This window comes from Acanthopagrus latus, chromosome 12 (genome assembly GCF_904848185.1).
Source record: "Acanthopagrus latus isolate v.2019 chromosome 12, fAcaLat1.1, whole genome shotgun sequence".
NCBI classification, from domain to species: Eukaryota; Metazoa; Chordata; class Actinopteri; order Spariformes; family Sparidae; genus Acanthopagrus; species Acanthopagrus latus.
The window spans coordinates 25,065,350-25,077,758 of NC_051050.1; the positions used below are offsets into that span (position 1 = coordinate 25,065,350).

Here is a 12,409-nt window from a genome sequence, read left to right on the forward strand (position 1 = left end):
TAGAATTAATGTGTGTGCGGAGCTGATTCATCGTGTGGTGTAAGCATGTGTGTGTGTGCAGGCAGACGCTCAGAGGATGCACATGTAGCTGAGTTGCTTATTCACCCCAGAGTGACGCATGGGGTTAAGAAGCCTGCACACACACACACACACACACACACACACACACACACACACACAGCACAGAGTGTGATGCTCCTGCAGCCAGATTATGCAAGTAACCCTGTGTGTTCAATCTGTGACTGGCTGCTAATACCCTCTAAAGATGTTTACAGCAGGCAGGTTCACTCTGGGCTGCTTAGACTGCATGTAAATATCCATCTGCAGCGGAGGATCGGGGGGAGCGCCGCTTCTTACTGAAGACGTTATTGTTCTCAGGACCTTTTTAAAGCTGAAAGAGAGGAAAAACTACTTGAGCTGCAACATAAACAGTTTGTGCAAGAAAGAAAAGCAATATGCCAATATGCTTCTGGACATCAACGGTAAAATGGTAAGAAGAGTTCCCAGCTTGTTGTTCTGAGTGTTTTCTGTGCTCTGTTTGTAAAAGCATCCTCTGTTGTTTTGCAGGTTTCAGCCACAGAAGAATGTGTAGGACCCATGAGACTGACTCAGGAGCCCATCCAGGTAAGAGACAAACAAACTCCTGCAGGCGAGCTGCAGCCGATTCCTCCTTTGTTTTCTGTGCAATAACTAAAGATTATGATTGATAACCGCGCCAGACCTGAATTTATATGATTATCTGATTCATCACAAAGAAACTGTTGAATGCACATCACAAGGTGTCCTGTTGTTGATTATTTTTCCAGTTGGTCGTGCAGCAACTACTATGATTTATAAGTAAGAAGCTTCTTGTGTGTATGAACTATATTGGAGCCACCAGTCAGAGAAAACAAACACAAAAAGAAAAAGAGTGGGTGGATACGTGAATAGATAAATACATTTTTAAAGTCGGCACAGATGGTAAATAAGATGTGTGTAAGTTGTTGTACAATCTAACAAAGCGACACGTCGTGTCTGAGAGAGAGAGAGTGGGCTGACTGAGAATATCCTGAGCCTCAGTGGAAGCTGCTGGCGCTTTGTGGATTACAGCTAACCATTGTTTTATTGATGGAGGCTCAGGACAGAACCGTGAGTTAAACCTGCCCAGGTAATCTTTCTAAACGCTCACCTGGTGCGGTCACTGAGCACAGAGTCGTCGCTTAATAAACATAAAGAGAAACTCAAAGACGAAATATCTGTCTGGAGCAGAAAAACACGGCCTGAAAAGTCAAAATGAACATTTCAACAGGCATAAATGAGCTTTCATTCATGTTTCAGCTGTTTACACCTCCAGTAAAGAGTTTCCCTCTGAGTGCTGTAACGTAGAGAACTGGACACTTTTCAGTTTCAGCTCTCATCTAACAGGCTTCTAAACTGTGTGGGAGTTTCCTTACAGAGTCGTTAAAGACCCTCTGCCCCTCTGAAGCTAACTGAAGCTCACGTCATATTAACAGAATTCAAAGACTATTAAAGTTAAAGGTAGAATCAGTAGGTTTGTCCCAGCGGTTCCTGAACGCACCACAAAGACAGTTGATTGTTGAGTCGTCAAACTGACACATGTTGGGTTGGTAAAGCGTCCCGAGCAGCACATATTTTCTGTACTTTTTGCCTGATGATATCATATTTTTCAGACGTTGTTGCTGTTTGCTGCCTTCGTCTCTCTTCAGTTTAACATCTGAATGAGAAACCGATTAAAGGTTGTATCAGCGTCGCTCTGCTCAGGTGTTTACTCAGGACGTGTTTACTCTCAGCACACTTCACTTTTTAAACTCACTCTGAGACTGTTTGGACTCTCGTGTTGTGTTCGAGTCGCGTCAGGATTTTTTAACATGTTCTCTCTACTGGGAAAACACGAGTCACCTTCACTTCCTGGTGGTAAATTGACTGGAAGTGTGTTGGAATAGTTTTCTTAATCTAAATATTTTCCGCCTCTCGTCTTGTAGTGCAGGAGACTGTTTACATGAGCAAGCAGAACAATCTTAAAGGACTGTTTCACAATTATTAAAGTCCATCGTGAATCAATCGTCAGGTGACCGCTGACACAGGTTTTATTTGTGCTGATCATTGAGAGGTCGCCTTCTTTACATCCTCTGCTGGTTGAACCCGAGCTGCTCTGTTCTGCATGTTTGATGGATCGTATATTCCTCTGAAGAGTTCAGAGTCCTCTCTTATGATTTAATGATATTTGTTTTTACTGGACAGTAAATGAAATGTAGGATTACACCTGTAATTAACACTGAAGATGATATAAATCCATCCGTCCTCGTCTGCTTATCCGTGCTCGGGTCGCAGTGGCTCAGAAGGTTATTCCAGATGTCCCTTCTCCCAGAAAACACTTTCCAGCTCCTCCTGGGGATCCCGATGTGTTCCCAGGCCAGATGAGATGTATAATCTCTCCGGAGAGTTCTGGGTCTGCCCCGGGTCTCCTCCCAGTTGGTCCTGCCCGGAAAAACCTCCAAAGGGAGGCACCCATGAGGCGTCCTGTGATCAGAGGCCTGAACCACCTCAGCTCAACAAAAACTCACATAGACGTCTGAAACATTCAAATACATCTTCTTAAATAAGCTGTCTGAGTTCACTAAAAACTAAAACACCAAATTTTGACGCTGGTTATAAAAATATCAGGTGGATTCATCCGTTCTCTGACAAAATAAATATAAAACTGGTACTTTTATGAGCCGGACTGAAACTTCAGGATCTCCTGAATGACAAAAGGAAGGTTTCAGTCAAAAACAACATTTCCAGTTAAAAATGTAAAATTATCTCCCGTCATTTTTGTTAGTTTACGATATTCTAAAAGAAAATCCAAATTCTGTCTGATGTGGATCTTCTTCTTAATAATATGTCCTTAAACTGGAATCAAACATAGAAACATATTTCACTGCAGGAGCTGGTCGCTGGTCAGATCTGTACATTCATTTCTTTAGAAGGATTTTGTGTTGATGTGAAACTGCGAGCAGACTCTCTGCTCTGCTGTCAGTCCTGCTGGGATCTCCTGCAGCCCGTCGAGAGCTCGGTAACATACAAGGTGAGGCTGAGTTGAGTCGGGGATTGTCTGTGCTCATCCTCTGCTCGGGGATTAGGACATGTGCTAGTCAGATTTATCCTTATGTAACAAAGAAACAAGGACTTCCTGCAGGTTATCAGCTGGTTGAGGTGTGGGCATGACGTGCAGAGCGTTCCTCTGTTCACCTCAGAGAATCAGCTGCTTTGTTGCTTTGACTGAATTTGCTTCAGTTTGATTGATCTGCAGAGGTTTCTGAGTTCAGTGATGTGAGAGGCCTGGCATGCCACTCATGTTCAGCCACAGCATCCCTCCTCCTCCTCCTCCTCCTCCTCCTAACTCACAATGCCAAATAACATCGCAGCAGGAATCTGTGGCAGCGTGCAGGCAGGTGGAGGGACCAGGGGGCTTTATTAAAAAAGCCTTCTAAGACCTCATCTCATGCCCCATAAAACCCTCTAACTGCTCCTAAAGCAGCCCAACTAAAGCCGGACCTCCAGCCTGCTGCTGGAGCGGCGACCTCTCCGGCTTCACTCCTTCCACCCGGACTGGAGAGATGAAAAGAGGGAGATAAAATTCTCTGCAGGAGAGAGTTATATATAGTGAGTTTTTCCTTGACATTTACTGTTGCTGCCTCACAGTCCTGGAGAGTCTCAACCTCGTCAGGTCCGTCCTCCTTCAGCTTATCTCATCGCTCATGTTTCACTCGTTACACAAGTGAAGGTACAGATACACACATGCTGCGTGTTTTGGTACGTCGTATATACACATATATACGAGGAGAAAGTGCAGCACAGTGTGTAAAACCTTCACTACAAGCCAGTTCTTAGAAGATAAGTTAAGATAAAGTAAGTTAAGATGTTCCTTTATTGATCCCCTAAATAAATACCATGAAATAGAAATGCTTTATACACAACATGGATCTGTGTGCATGAATATGAACATGTGATTATCTGAAACCACATTCATGTGAAAATCTGCAGGTTTTCTTACAAAAACTGAATATTATTAGTTGGGTAAACAAAACATGATCTGAATACGTCTAATATTTACAATATCAGTGGGGTAGTAATACAGTTAAACAAGCTGTTTAATCACATCTACAAGGGTGGCAGGGTCCGCCACATATAAACCAAATAAAACAGTATAAACTGTGTTGTCCTTTAAGCTCAGTTTGTTTAGTAGATCTTTCTCTTCTCTTCTACAAAACTACAGACTGCTCCTTTAAGCCTGATATTGTTGTCATAGAAAATAATGCAGACACATTCCTTTAGCAGCTAGCGTTAGCATAAAGCACACACCCTGTGGTAACTGTCGTGCTGGACTGAGGTGAGGTGTGTTCATGGCAGGTATTCTGCTTGTGACAGTGTGACTGACACCATCAGTCTGAGCTTTAACATTTAAATTCTTGACTTTTATCAGATTATCTTAATTTTGCGGGGGTGGTGAAATGATGCTGCAACCAATGATTATATTGATTATCTATATATCTTCGTTATAGATTAATCCGCTTATCTTCTTGATTGAAGTTCATATTCAAACTACTGGCTAGCGGAAGAAGTTTTTCTTTCAAAGTGACTGAAAAGATTCATCTTTTATCAAACTGCTGCTGATTTCTGATGTCATTAGTTAAAATGTATTGTCAGTTTATCGGCAGTCTTCTGATACTGACACCAGACTGTACGACTCAAAACAAACAAATATTCTTTGTTGACCAGAATTTAACTCATCATCTCTGCTGTGCTGTCAGTGGATCTCCAGTCAGGTCACTTTCATTTCTACTTGACATGATTTATTAGATGCTTAGCAAAGCAAACATCATGTAAACATAGTAAAGAAATCAAATTCGTCTAATATTTTAAATTTACTGCAAAAACAAAGAAAGTTGCATCAAATCAGAGACTCACTTCTGTGATCATTTCATCAGGTGAAAATCAAACAGCACCGGCTCCATTTACATGTCGACACCAGCGTTCTTTAACCGCCTGTTAAAGAATTATCGATCTCGTTCTTCATATTCGATTAATGTTTTATACAGAGTGTTGCATAACGACCTGATGCAGGATCTCAGTGACTCTCATGTTAACTGTCTGACGGGCTCAGACTGTGTTACGCTCCCACACAGATAAAGTGCTCAGAGCTAGTTAGCCCGATGACACCTCTCTGTGTTTGGGATTCTCCCTCCGTCAGATGGCATCTGGCCTGGTTGTGCAAACATGAAGGATTAACCTCTGAACCCTGAAACTGTGAGTCAGCTCTCGGCTGCAGGCGAGGATCAGGCTGTGCCAACTGGAGGCTAACTGTACGCTGTTTTTCATCCAGAGCACGAAGCCCATCGGTGCTGGGAAATGTAAATGATGTACTCACTTTAAAGAGGCTGTAACCAGGTTATTGTGTAAACATACATCAACACACTGTGTAGCATTAACGGTGAGTTATGCTCAGAGAAGCGTGCCGCTCAGACAGTCCGTCACATTAACATCGTATCTGTTTGAGTGTGTGTTCATCAGACCGGCGGCGCCTCCTACCAGGCTCATCGCTGGTGACATATTTGGGTGGCAGGTCAGAGATGTGTGCGGTCGGCGTCGTCTCAGGCTCGGCTGGGTACCGTGTGTGTGGAATTTCACATGTTAGCACCATGGTTACACAAGCCAGCGCCAGATCAAAGACTGTGGACCTTTCACAGGCACTCACCAATACCAGCTCATCGTCTCCCTCCTTCTTTTATTTACATCTTCTTCTGTCGTTCTCACCTGTGCTTTTCCAGATTTCTGTCTGTCCTGAGTAGACATGGAGCCATAGATCGATTTTTAACTATTAATGGGGGATTGAAATGTCACAGTTTTGTAACTGTGAAGGCTGAGCTTAGAGAAGTGTTTCTGTTCTAGCTCTGAAAAAACTGACATGGTGACTTATTTTTCCATCAACAACAGTTGTACAGTGAGGAAAATTAAACAGATATAGACAAAAACAAACCCGGTCAAACAAAGTCAGACATGCTGGAACAAGAGTGGCATCTCTCTTTTGATTCCACCCCCCAAAAAACTACACCAAGATATAATATGTCAAAATTCAGCATTGAAACGTCTAAAAAGGATTGAATTTTTGTTCTGTATGTTGTTGAGTTTTGTCCTCATATTATCCCAAATGTTTCCAACAATGTTCAAACTAGAGAAATCCACAAGTTGAGGAAGGAACCTGACGTAAATAAAACTCTAAAACGTTACCTCACCTGTGAACTTTTGTGCCTGAGTCACATCAGTAAATGTGAGTTAGGGTTAAGGTGTGTTCACCACCAACAAAATGAGACTGATTGCTTGATCATTTGTGTTTATTCGCCGCAAATACATTTTTATTTTTCCCCCCTCCTTGGAGCTCTCCTCATGTCGGTAAAAAGCTCTGGATCAGAACAGAATCTGATGAGAGTCCTGGTGTTTATTCCTCCAGAAAGTCTGCATTATGTTTTGTTTTGATAGAAAGACCCCTAGTGGCAGAAATTACATATTGCGTACTGAAGTTGTCTTGTGGGAGCATTTTGGATACACAAAGAAACGATCAGGGTGTTGTTCAGAAAGACAGATATCCTGTCTTCGGACCTTCCTGGGGAAATAAAAAGGGTCGCAGCTTCAAATCCAACAGCTGGAATCTACTTTATTTTGTACTTTATTAGTTGGCAACTGTTAAAAACAAAACCAAGAAAGAGTTGCAGGAACGAAACATAATAAAAGATCTCATCAAAAATGAGTGTTGTTAAATAAATTAATGTGCAGTAATCGTGAAAGCAGGATGTTTCCTCTGACTATGATCACACCATCAGAATCTATAATCTCTAGTCCTCCAGGTGTGAACAGAACTAAACTAGAACTATACATGAAGTGTGGAGAGGCTTTTGTCTCCCTCGCTCTCTCTGCTGCACCTCCATGCTCTCCCTGTGTCACTCTATCCTTTGTTGTCCTTAGAGGGAGTCAGGAGGTGATGCTGCTGCGAGGCCGAGCTGAGTACTGTTGCCTCTGGCTGCAGACCAGCTGCCTTTGTGTGTGTGTGTGTGTGTGTGTGTGTGTGTGTGTGTCTACTGTATGCGTGCTGTATTTCCTCACCACTGTACCAAAGGTGGCCGGTGTGTTTGTGGTCAAAACTCAGTGTGGGATCAAAAACAGGATTCTGCACTCTGCAGGCTTCACGTCTGTTGGTGTGAAACAGCTTTCATGAGTGATGCTGCTCAGTTTAATGCTGAGGGAATTTTTTGTATTACCTATTAATAACCTTTCAAACAAATCAAATGGAATACATTATATGAGAAAGTGATTTAGAGACTAAACTGCAAAGAAATCATAAGAAAATTGCATTGAATCAACTGAACATACTTCTGTTTCCCTCCCCAACCCAGCTGACCAATAGGAAAATGTGTTTCTCACAACATCCACAAAATGACAATAAAAACATACGTGCCCCATTTCAGAAATATGCTCATAAGAAGGTGAAGGTAGTGTCCCTTAGAATTAATCACAAATATTACACAGCCAGTCACCACATGGTGAAATCAGAAGAGACTTAAACACAAACAAAAACACATTTTCTGGCGAGACTTCAGCTGATTTCTCATTGATTGTGACATTTAGTTTTTTCAGAAACCATAGAAAATGTACTTAAATATAAAAATAGAGTAATTACCTTCTTGCAAGTGAAATGTTTCAAGTTATAGCGTGTTACGATGTTCTTCATGTTATAGTGAAAAAACAAATGTATCATGACTTGTGATTACCAAGAAACTTTCTGTCTTATAACAATGTACTAAAATACAATGTTTCACATTATAACAATCTATTACATCACGGTACGATATAAAAGCATTTCACATTAACAAATGAAACATTTCGCATCATAACAAGAAAATTCGTTGTTATAATAAATCCATCAGGAACAGCGCCAGGCTTTGCATTCAACTGTCATAGTGGCCAAACTGTGTAATTACAACTTCAAAGATTTTTTATTTTGTTCAATACAAATTTGAAGGTAACAATGAATTAGAGTTACACAATCTCCAGAGTGGACAGACACCTTTTAACACATAAAATATTAATGTAGAGACAATATAATACTTTATAAAACCAAATTACATCGTCACGTGATACACTGTGGTTCAAAACACATTTCCCTACAAGCTAACGTCGTGAAAGAAGCGGCTGTAACATGGTGGATACATTTATTTGAGCGTCACAAACCCCGCGACATGTCTCGTTTGGATATCATCATTTGAGCCATTCAGTCTGATAACATTTATAAAGTCTAGAAGAACCGCACAATTAAATTATTTTATCTTTATCTAAGTTAGCCGGGTACTACACCGGAACTGGGCCGGCTGGGACGGCGGAAGTCTCTAGTGCGCATGCCCGGGCCACACAGCGCGAAAGATCCGGGTCTTATTAGATCAACAGACAGATTAGCCTAGCTTCTTTTAGCCTATATACGTCATAGGAATGAACGGGGCGCCATTTTCAACGGCTGAATTGATCCATTGGTTTCCCCTGTAAACACACCACACTCACCGGCTGTTATTATCCCTCCCGTTACCTTCCCCCCGGAGCTTCTCTTGGCGAGAGAGAGGCGACATGCTGGATGTCCGAGGGGCGAGCTGCCCGGGCGGCAGAGGCCAGCTCGCCGACACCGAGTCGTTCCACCTCGGTATGTTGAGGTGTAGCCCAGAAGCGGTCGAAGGTATCGGTGTGTTTGAATGGGAAAGTACGGCTGGCAAACCGCCCGCAACTGCCAGGAAGGCAGGTATAAATGCTCACCATAGCTCCATGATACCTTCTTATAGCATGAAAATACGTTTTTATAGCTTATAAACCCATAACATGGCAGCAAAATGCTTCTGTAATTACAGGCCCTACACATCAATATCACATTTTTAGTTTTTTGTATTCATAACCATTAATATACATATTTTATTCATCCCAGCTCTTAATAGTATTCTAGATAAATTATACAAAATGAAAATGTTGCTATGAGCACTATAGGAAACATGCACAGACTGCTAGCACCAGGTAAAGTCCTGGTGTTATCCTTCATTGTTGTAGAAATACACACAAACAGTATAACTCACTCTGTTTAAAGCCATCTGGCAAATGAACAGTTTCACAAATCCTTTAAAACTTTATATCCAGTTTCATTAAAATGATAAAGAAAAAATATTGCCAACCCTTAAAGGGAAGGTTGGGTGTTTATGGGTTAAATATCCCCTTGAGAGGCCATCACAGCAGAGGGTTATGGCAATGAGCTCATTGTAATCTCAAAATTGTGTTTACTAAATGATAGCGAAAGAGTTTACACCTGTGTACTGTATTATTCAGGCCCATAAATGTCAGTAACTGTGGTGTCTGAGGTGAACACAGCTGACATCTGGTTCTTGGATGTCTGCTCTGGAGAATGTCCTGTCTGAGTAGTAAATGTAGTGTAGACCTACTAACATAGATACTCTGTAATTATCACTGTCGCAGCAGCACTGTCTCACCCAGGCGTCCATTCCTCCCTGTCTCTTCAGGTCCTGCTGGTGTTCGCCAAGGAGGACAGCCAGAGCGATGCCTTCTGGTGGGCCTGCGACCGCGCCGGCTTCAGGTGTAACATCGCACGGACGCCTGAGTCTGCCGTCGAGTGTTTCCTGGACAAGCACCATGAGATTATAGTCATTGATGGACGTCACTCGCGCTACTTTGAGCCTGAAGCTGTGTGCAGGTGAGCCTCACCTGTGTGTCTGCTGTCCCTGCTTCTGTGGTGGTTTCCTATTTCATCTTTAAAGGACTGATGCACAGTAGTAATGCTTGATAAAAGGAAAAGTCTGACATTTTGGGAAATATGTTTATTGGCTTTTTTTCTCAGAGTAACTTAGGAGATCGATACTACATTTGTCTTCTATGTAAATAAAAGGCAGGAGACTCTTAGCTTAGCTTAGACTGGAAGTGGGGAAATTGCTGGCCTGACTCTGGGCTAAAGGTAACAGAATCCACCTTTCAGCACCTCTAAAACTTGATAATTAACTGTCATACCATACCCTACAACTTGTCATATTTACTCTGTTAATTAAGAAAACAAGATTTTAGTTTGTGAGCTTTAGCAGTGGTGGAAGGAGGATTTTAAGACCTGTTCCACTTGCTAAGTCTTCATGCCAAGCTAACCATCTCAACCCAATTGCCAAAATAAATACTGACACACCATTTCTGAAAACACAGATATGTTGAAACTTTTCTTTAGGTTCAACTTTCAATTTATGTTGCGACAATCCTGTGCTTTTTGTCTGTTTGGTATTTATCTTTTTTCCTCTAATTCCCACCAGGAAAGTGAATAAGTTTATTTCCCAAAATGTTGACCTAAGCCTTTAAATGTCAAACAGTTCTGTGATCCCCTGTCCTGCTTCTTTTCTGTGTGTCTGACATGTTTGAAAGGTTTTCATCTGCCAAGAGGGTGAAATAATTTCAATAACCGAAACCACATGAACCTTCTCCTCAATCAGAAAATGTCCGTTCTATTTTATTAACCCTAAATTGGTAGTTTACAACAACTTCCAGAGTTCAGTCTGTCTAAATCACTTCAGCCTTGAAGCACTGTAGTGGAGGGCTTGCTGGTGCCATCTGGTGTTCACTGAAGGCACCGCAGGCGTCTCCAGCCTGAAGCTGCACACTGAGTTACTGTAGTCTGTTAGCTCGTGTTCTTTAAGATTTCTCGATTCAGTGTTTTGCTCTAAAGAGAGGCAGCGGTTGATACTGGATGTCACAATTCATAAGAGGCTGTTGAAACAGAGACACACTCGAGTGAGCCTGAACTGCACATTTTGAGTATGTTTGTTGACATGACAGCTGGATACTGGCCCAGGGGACCCAGGAGTGCTGTAGTACACATGCAGGAGCATGAAAACGAGTTGCATTTTTCCTTCTTGTCCATTGTCCAACAAAAATCACTGGACACTTTTCACAGACCTCTTGAGCTTGTAGAATAATCTCATTCACTGCTAGTCGTTGCCATGTTTTTATTGAGTTTATACTGGAAATACTGGTCTGTGCTAATTTAGTCTCCTAGTACTTTCTGGCATCTCAGGATTTTTTTAGATGGTAATTTTAGAGCTATGTTTTACCCAAAACTGTTCCTCCCTCCTTGTGCTGCAACTCAATCTCACATGTTGACTGTGTACGTTTCTGCAAAACATGAATATGTTTGATTGTATGTTGTAACAACACTGTGTTTATTTTCTGCCACAGTTAAGTGCAAAAACCACGTGGTTAGGGTTAGGAACAGATACTCACCCTACCGGATGTATTGCCACAGAAACAGCTAAAAAAATGCCCCAACGTTTCATTAAAAATACCTGTTTCTCTACTGCAAACAGCCCTAAAAATATACAGCTCTCAGCTGCAAATTTTTCCCAAAATCTCATGGAAAATATCCACTTTCTTGCCACAGACACAGCTGAAACAATGTCCTGTCTCATCAGAAAATACACCAACAAATTGTCACGATATCTTGTTAAAAATATCTGGTTCTGCCACCACATTTGTCCAAACATTAAAAGTAACCCGTATTCCCGCTGTTCCATTAAAATACCCAGCTGGAAAATGTCCCGACGTGACATTAAAAATATCCAGTAGTTTCATGAGCAGTTTTGCAAACATTGGAAGGCTGCTGCCATGCAGAAATGTAAAATGTCGACATGTTATTGTGGCGACTGGGCCACTCAACAATTTCTTAAACATGTCAGATTCCTTCTAATGCTGACGTTGAACTGACTAACAAGAATGAATATCTTGCAGTCACATTTAAATTACAAACAATATTCGATTACTGCAAATAACTAGTATGGTCTTTTTCTCTGCCTTCTCACATCAGTGAACAAAGGACCTGTGTTTACAGCATTTAAACGGGGAATCCCGAGGCTGAAAGAGTTCAGTGTGTGTGTGTCCCATGGTCGTCTGAATGCCTGTGTGAAAACCTTCCAGGCATCACTTCTTTAAAGACCTTTTATTTGTGTTGAAGCTGGGACCTTTTCGTCAAGGCTTCTTGGACTTTCTGTCCTGATTCTCTTCAGACTGTGGCTGTATGGAGTTATTGTTAGAAACAGCACCAGGCCATCCAAAGTTCTTGGTTACCCTAAAAGCCACCACCATATATTTTGCAGAGTGATTTATTATAAGTGCTTCATTATTTCCCTGATCACAGGAACAGATCCATTTGTCTCCGCTGTCTGCTGATCACCACAGTCTGGCAGCTGCTCCCTCACTCGTCTCCTCGACACAGTTTTTTCTTTCCTGTTCACCCGCTCCCGTCCGAATCCCCCCTGAGGATCAGTGCCATCATCTGTTCCCTCTGTTCCTCCTTTGA

At 41.9% G+C, this 12,409-nt stretch overlaps 1 protein-coding gene across 5 annotated transcripts in view; it reads left to right on the forward strand.

Moving 5' to 3' along the window:
* pde8b (phosphodiesterase 8B) overlaps positions 1 to 12,409 on the forward strand; it is an 86,478-nt gene that overhangs the window by 57,246 nt on the left and 16,823 nt on the right. For 3 of the 5 annotated variants that reach the window (XM_037117352.1, XM_037117353.1, XM_037117349.1), the window contains 2 exons: positions 568 to 624; positions 9,585 to 9,775. In XM_037117352.1, the coding sequence (XP_036973247.1) occupies positions 568 to 624; positions 9,585 to 9,775 (248 nt within the window). Of the gene's footprint in view, positions 1 to 567; positions 625 to 8,434; positions 8,818 to 9,584; positions 9,776 to 12,409 lie in introns of those variants that run through there. The other 2 variants (XM_037117351.1, XM_037117354.1) reach the window with 2 other exon arrangements.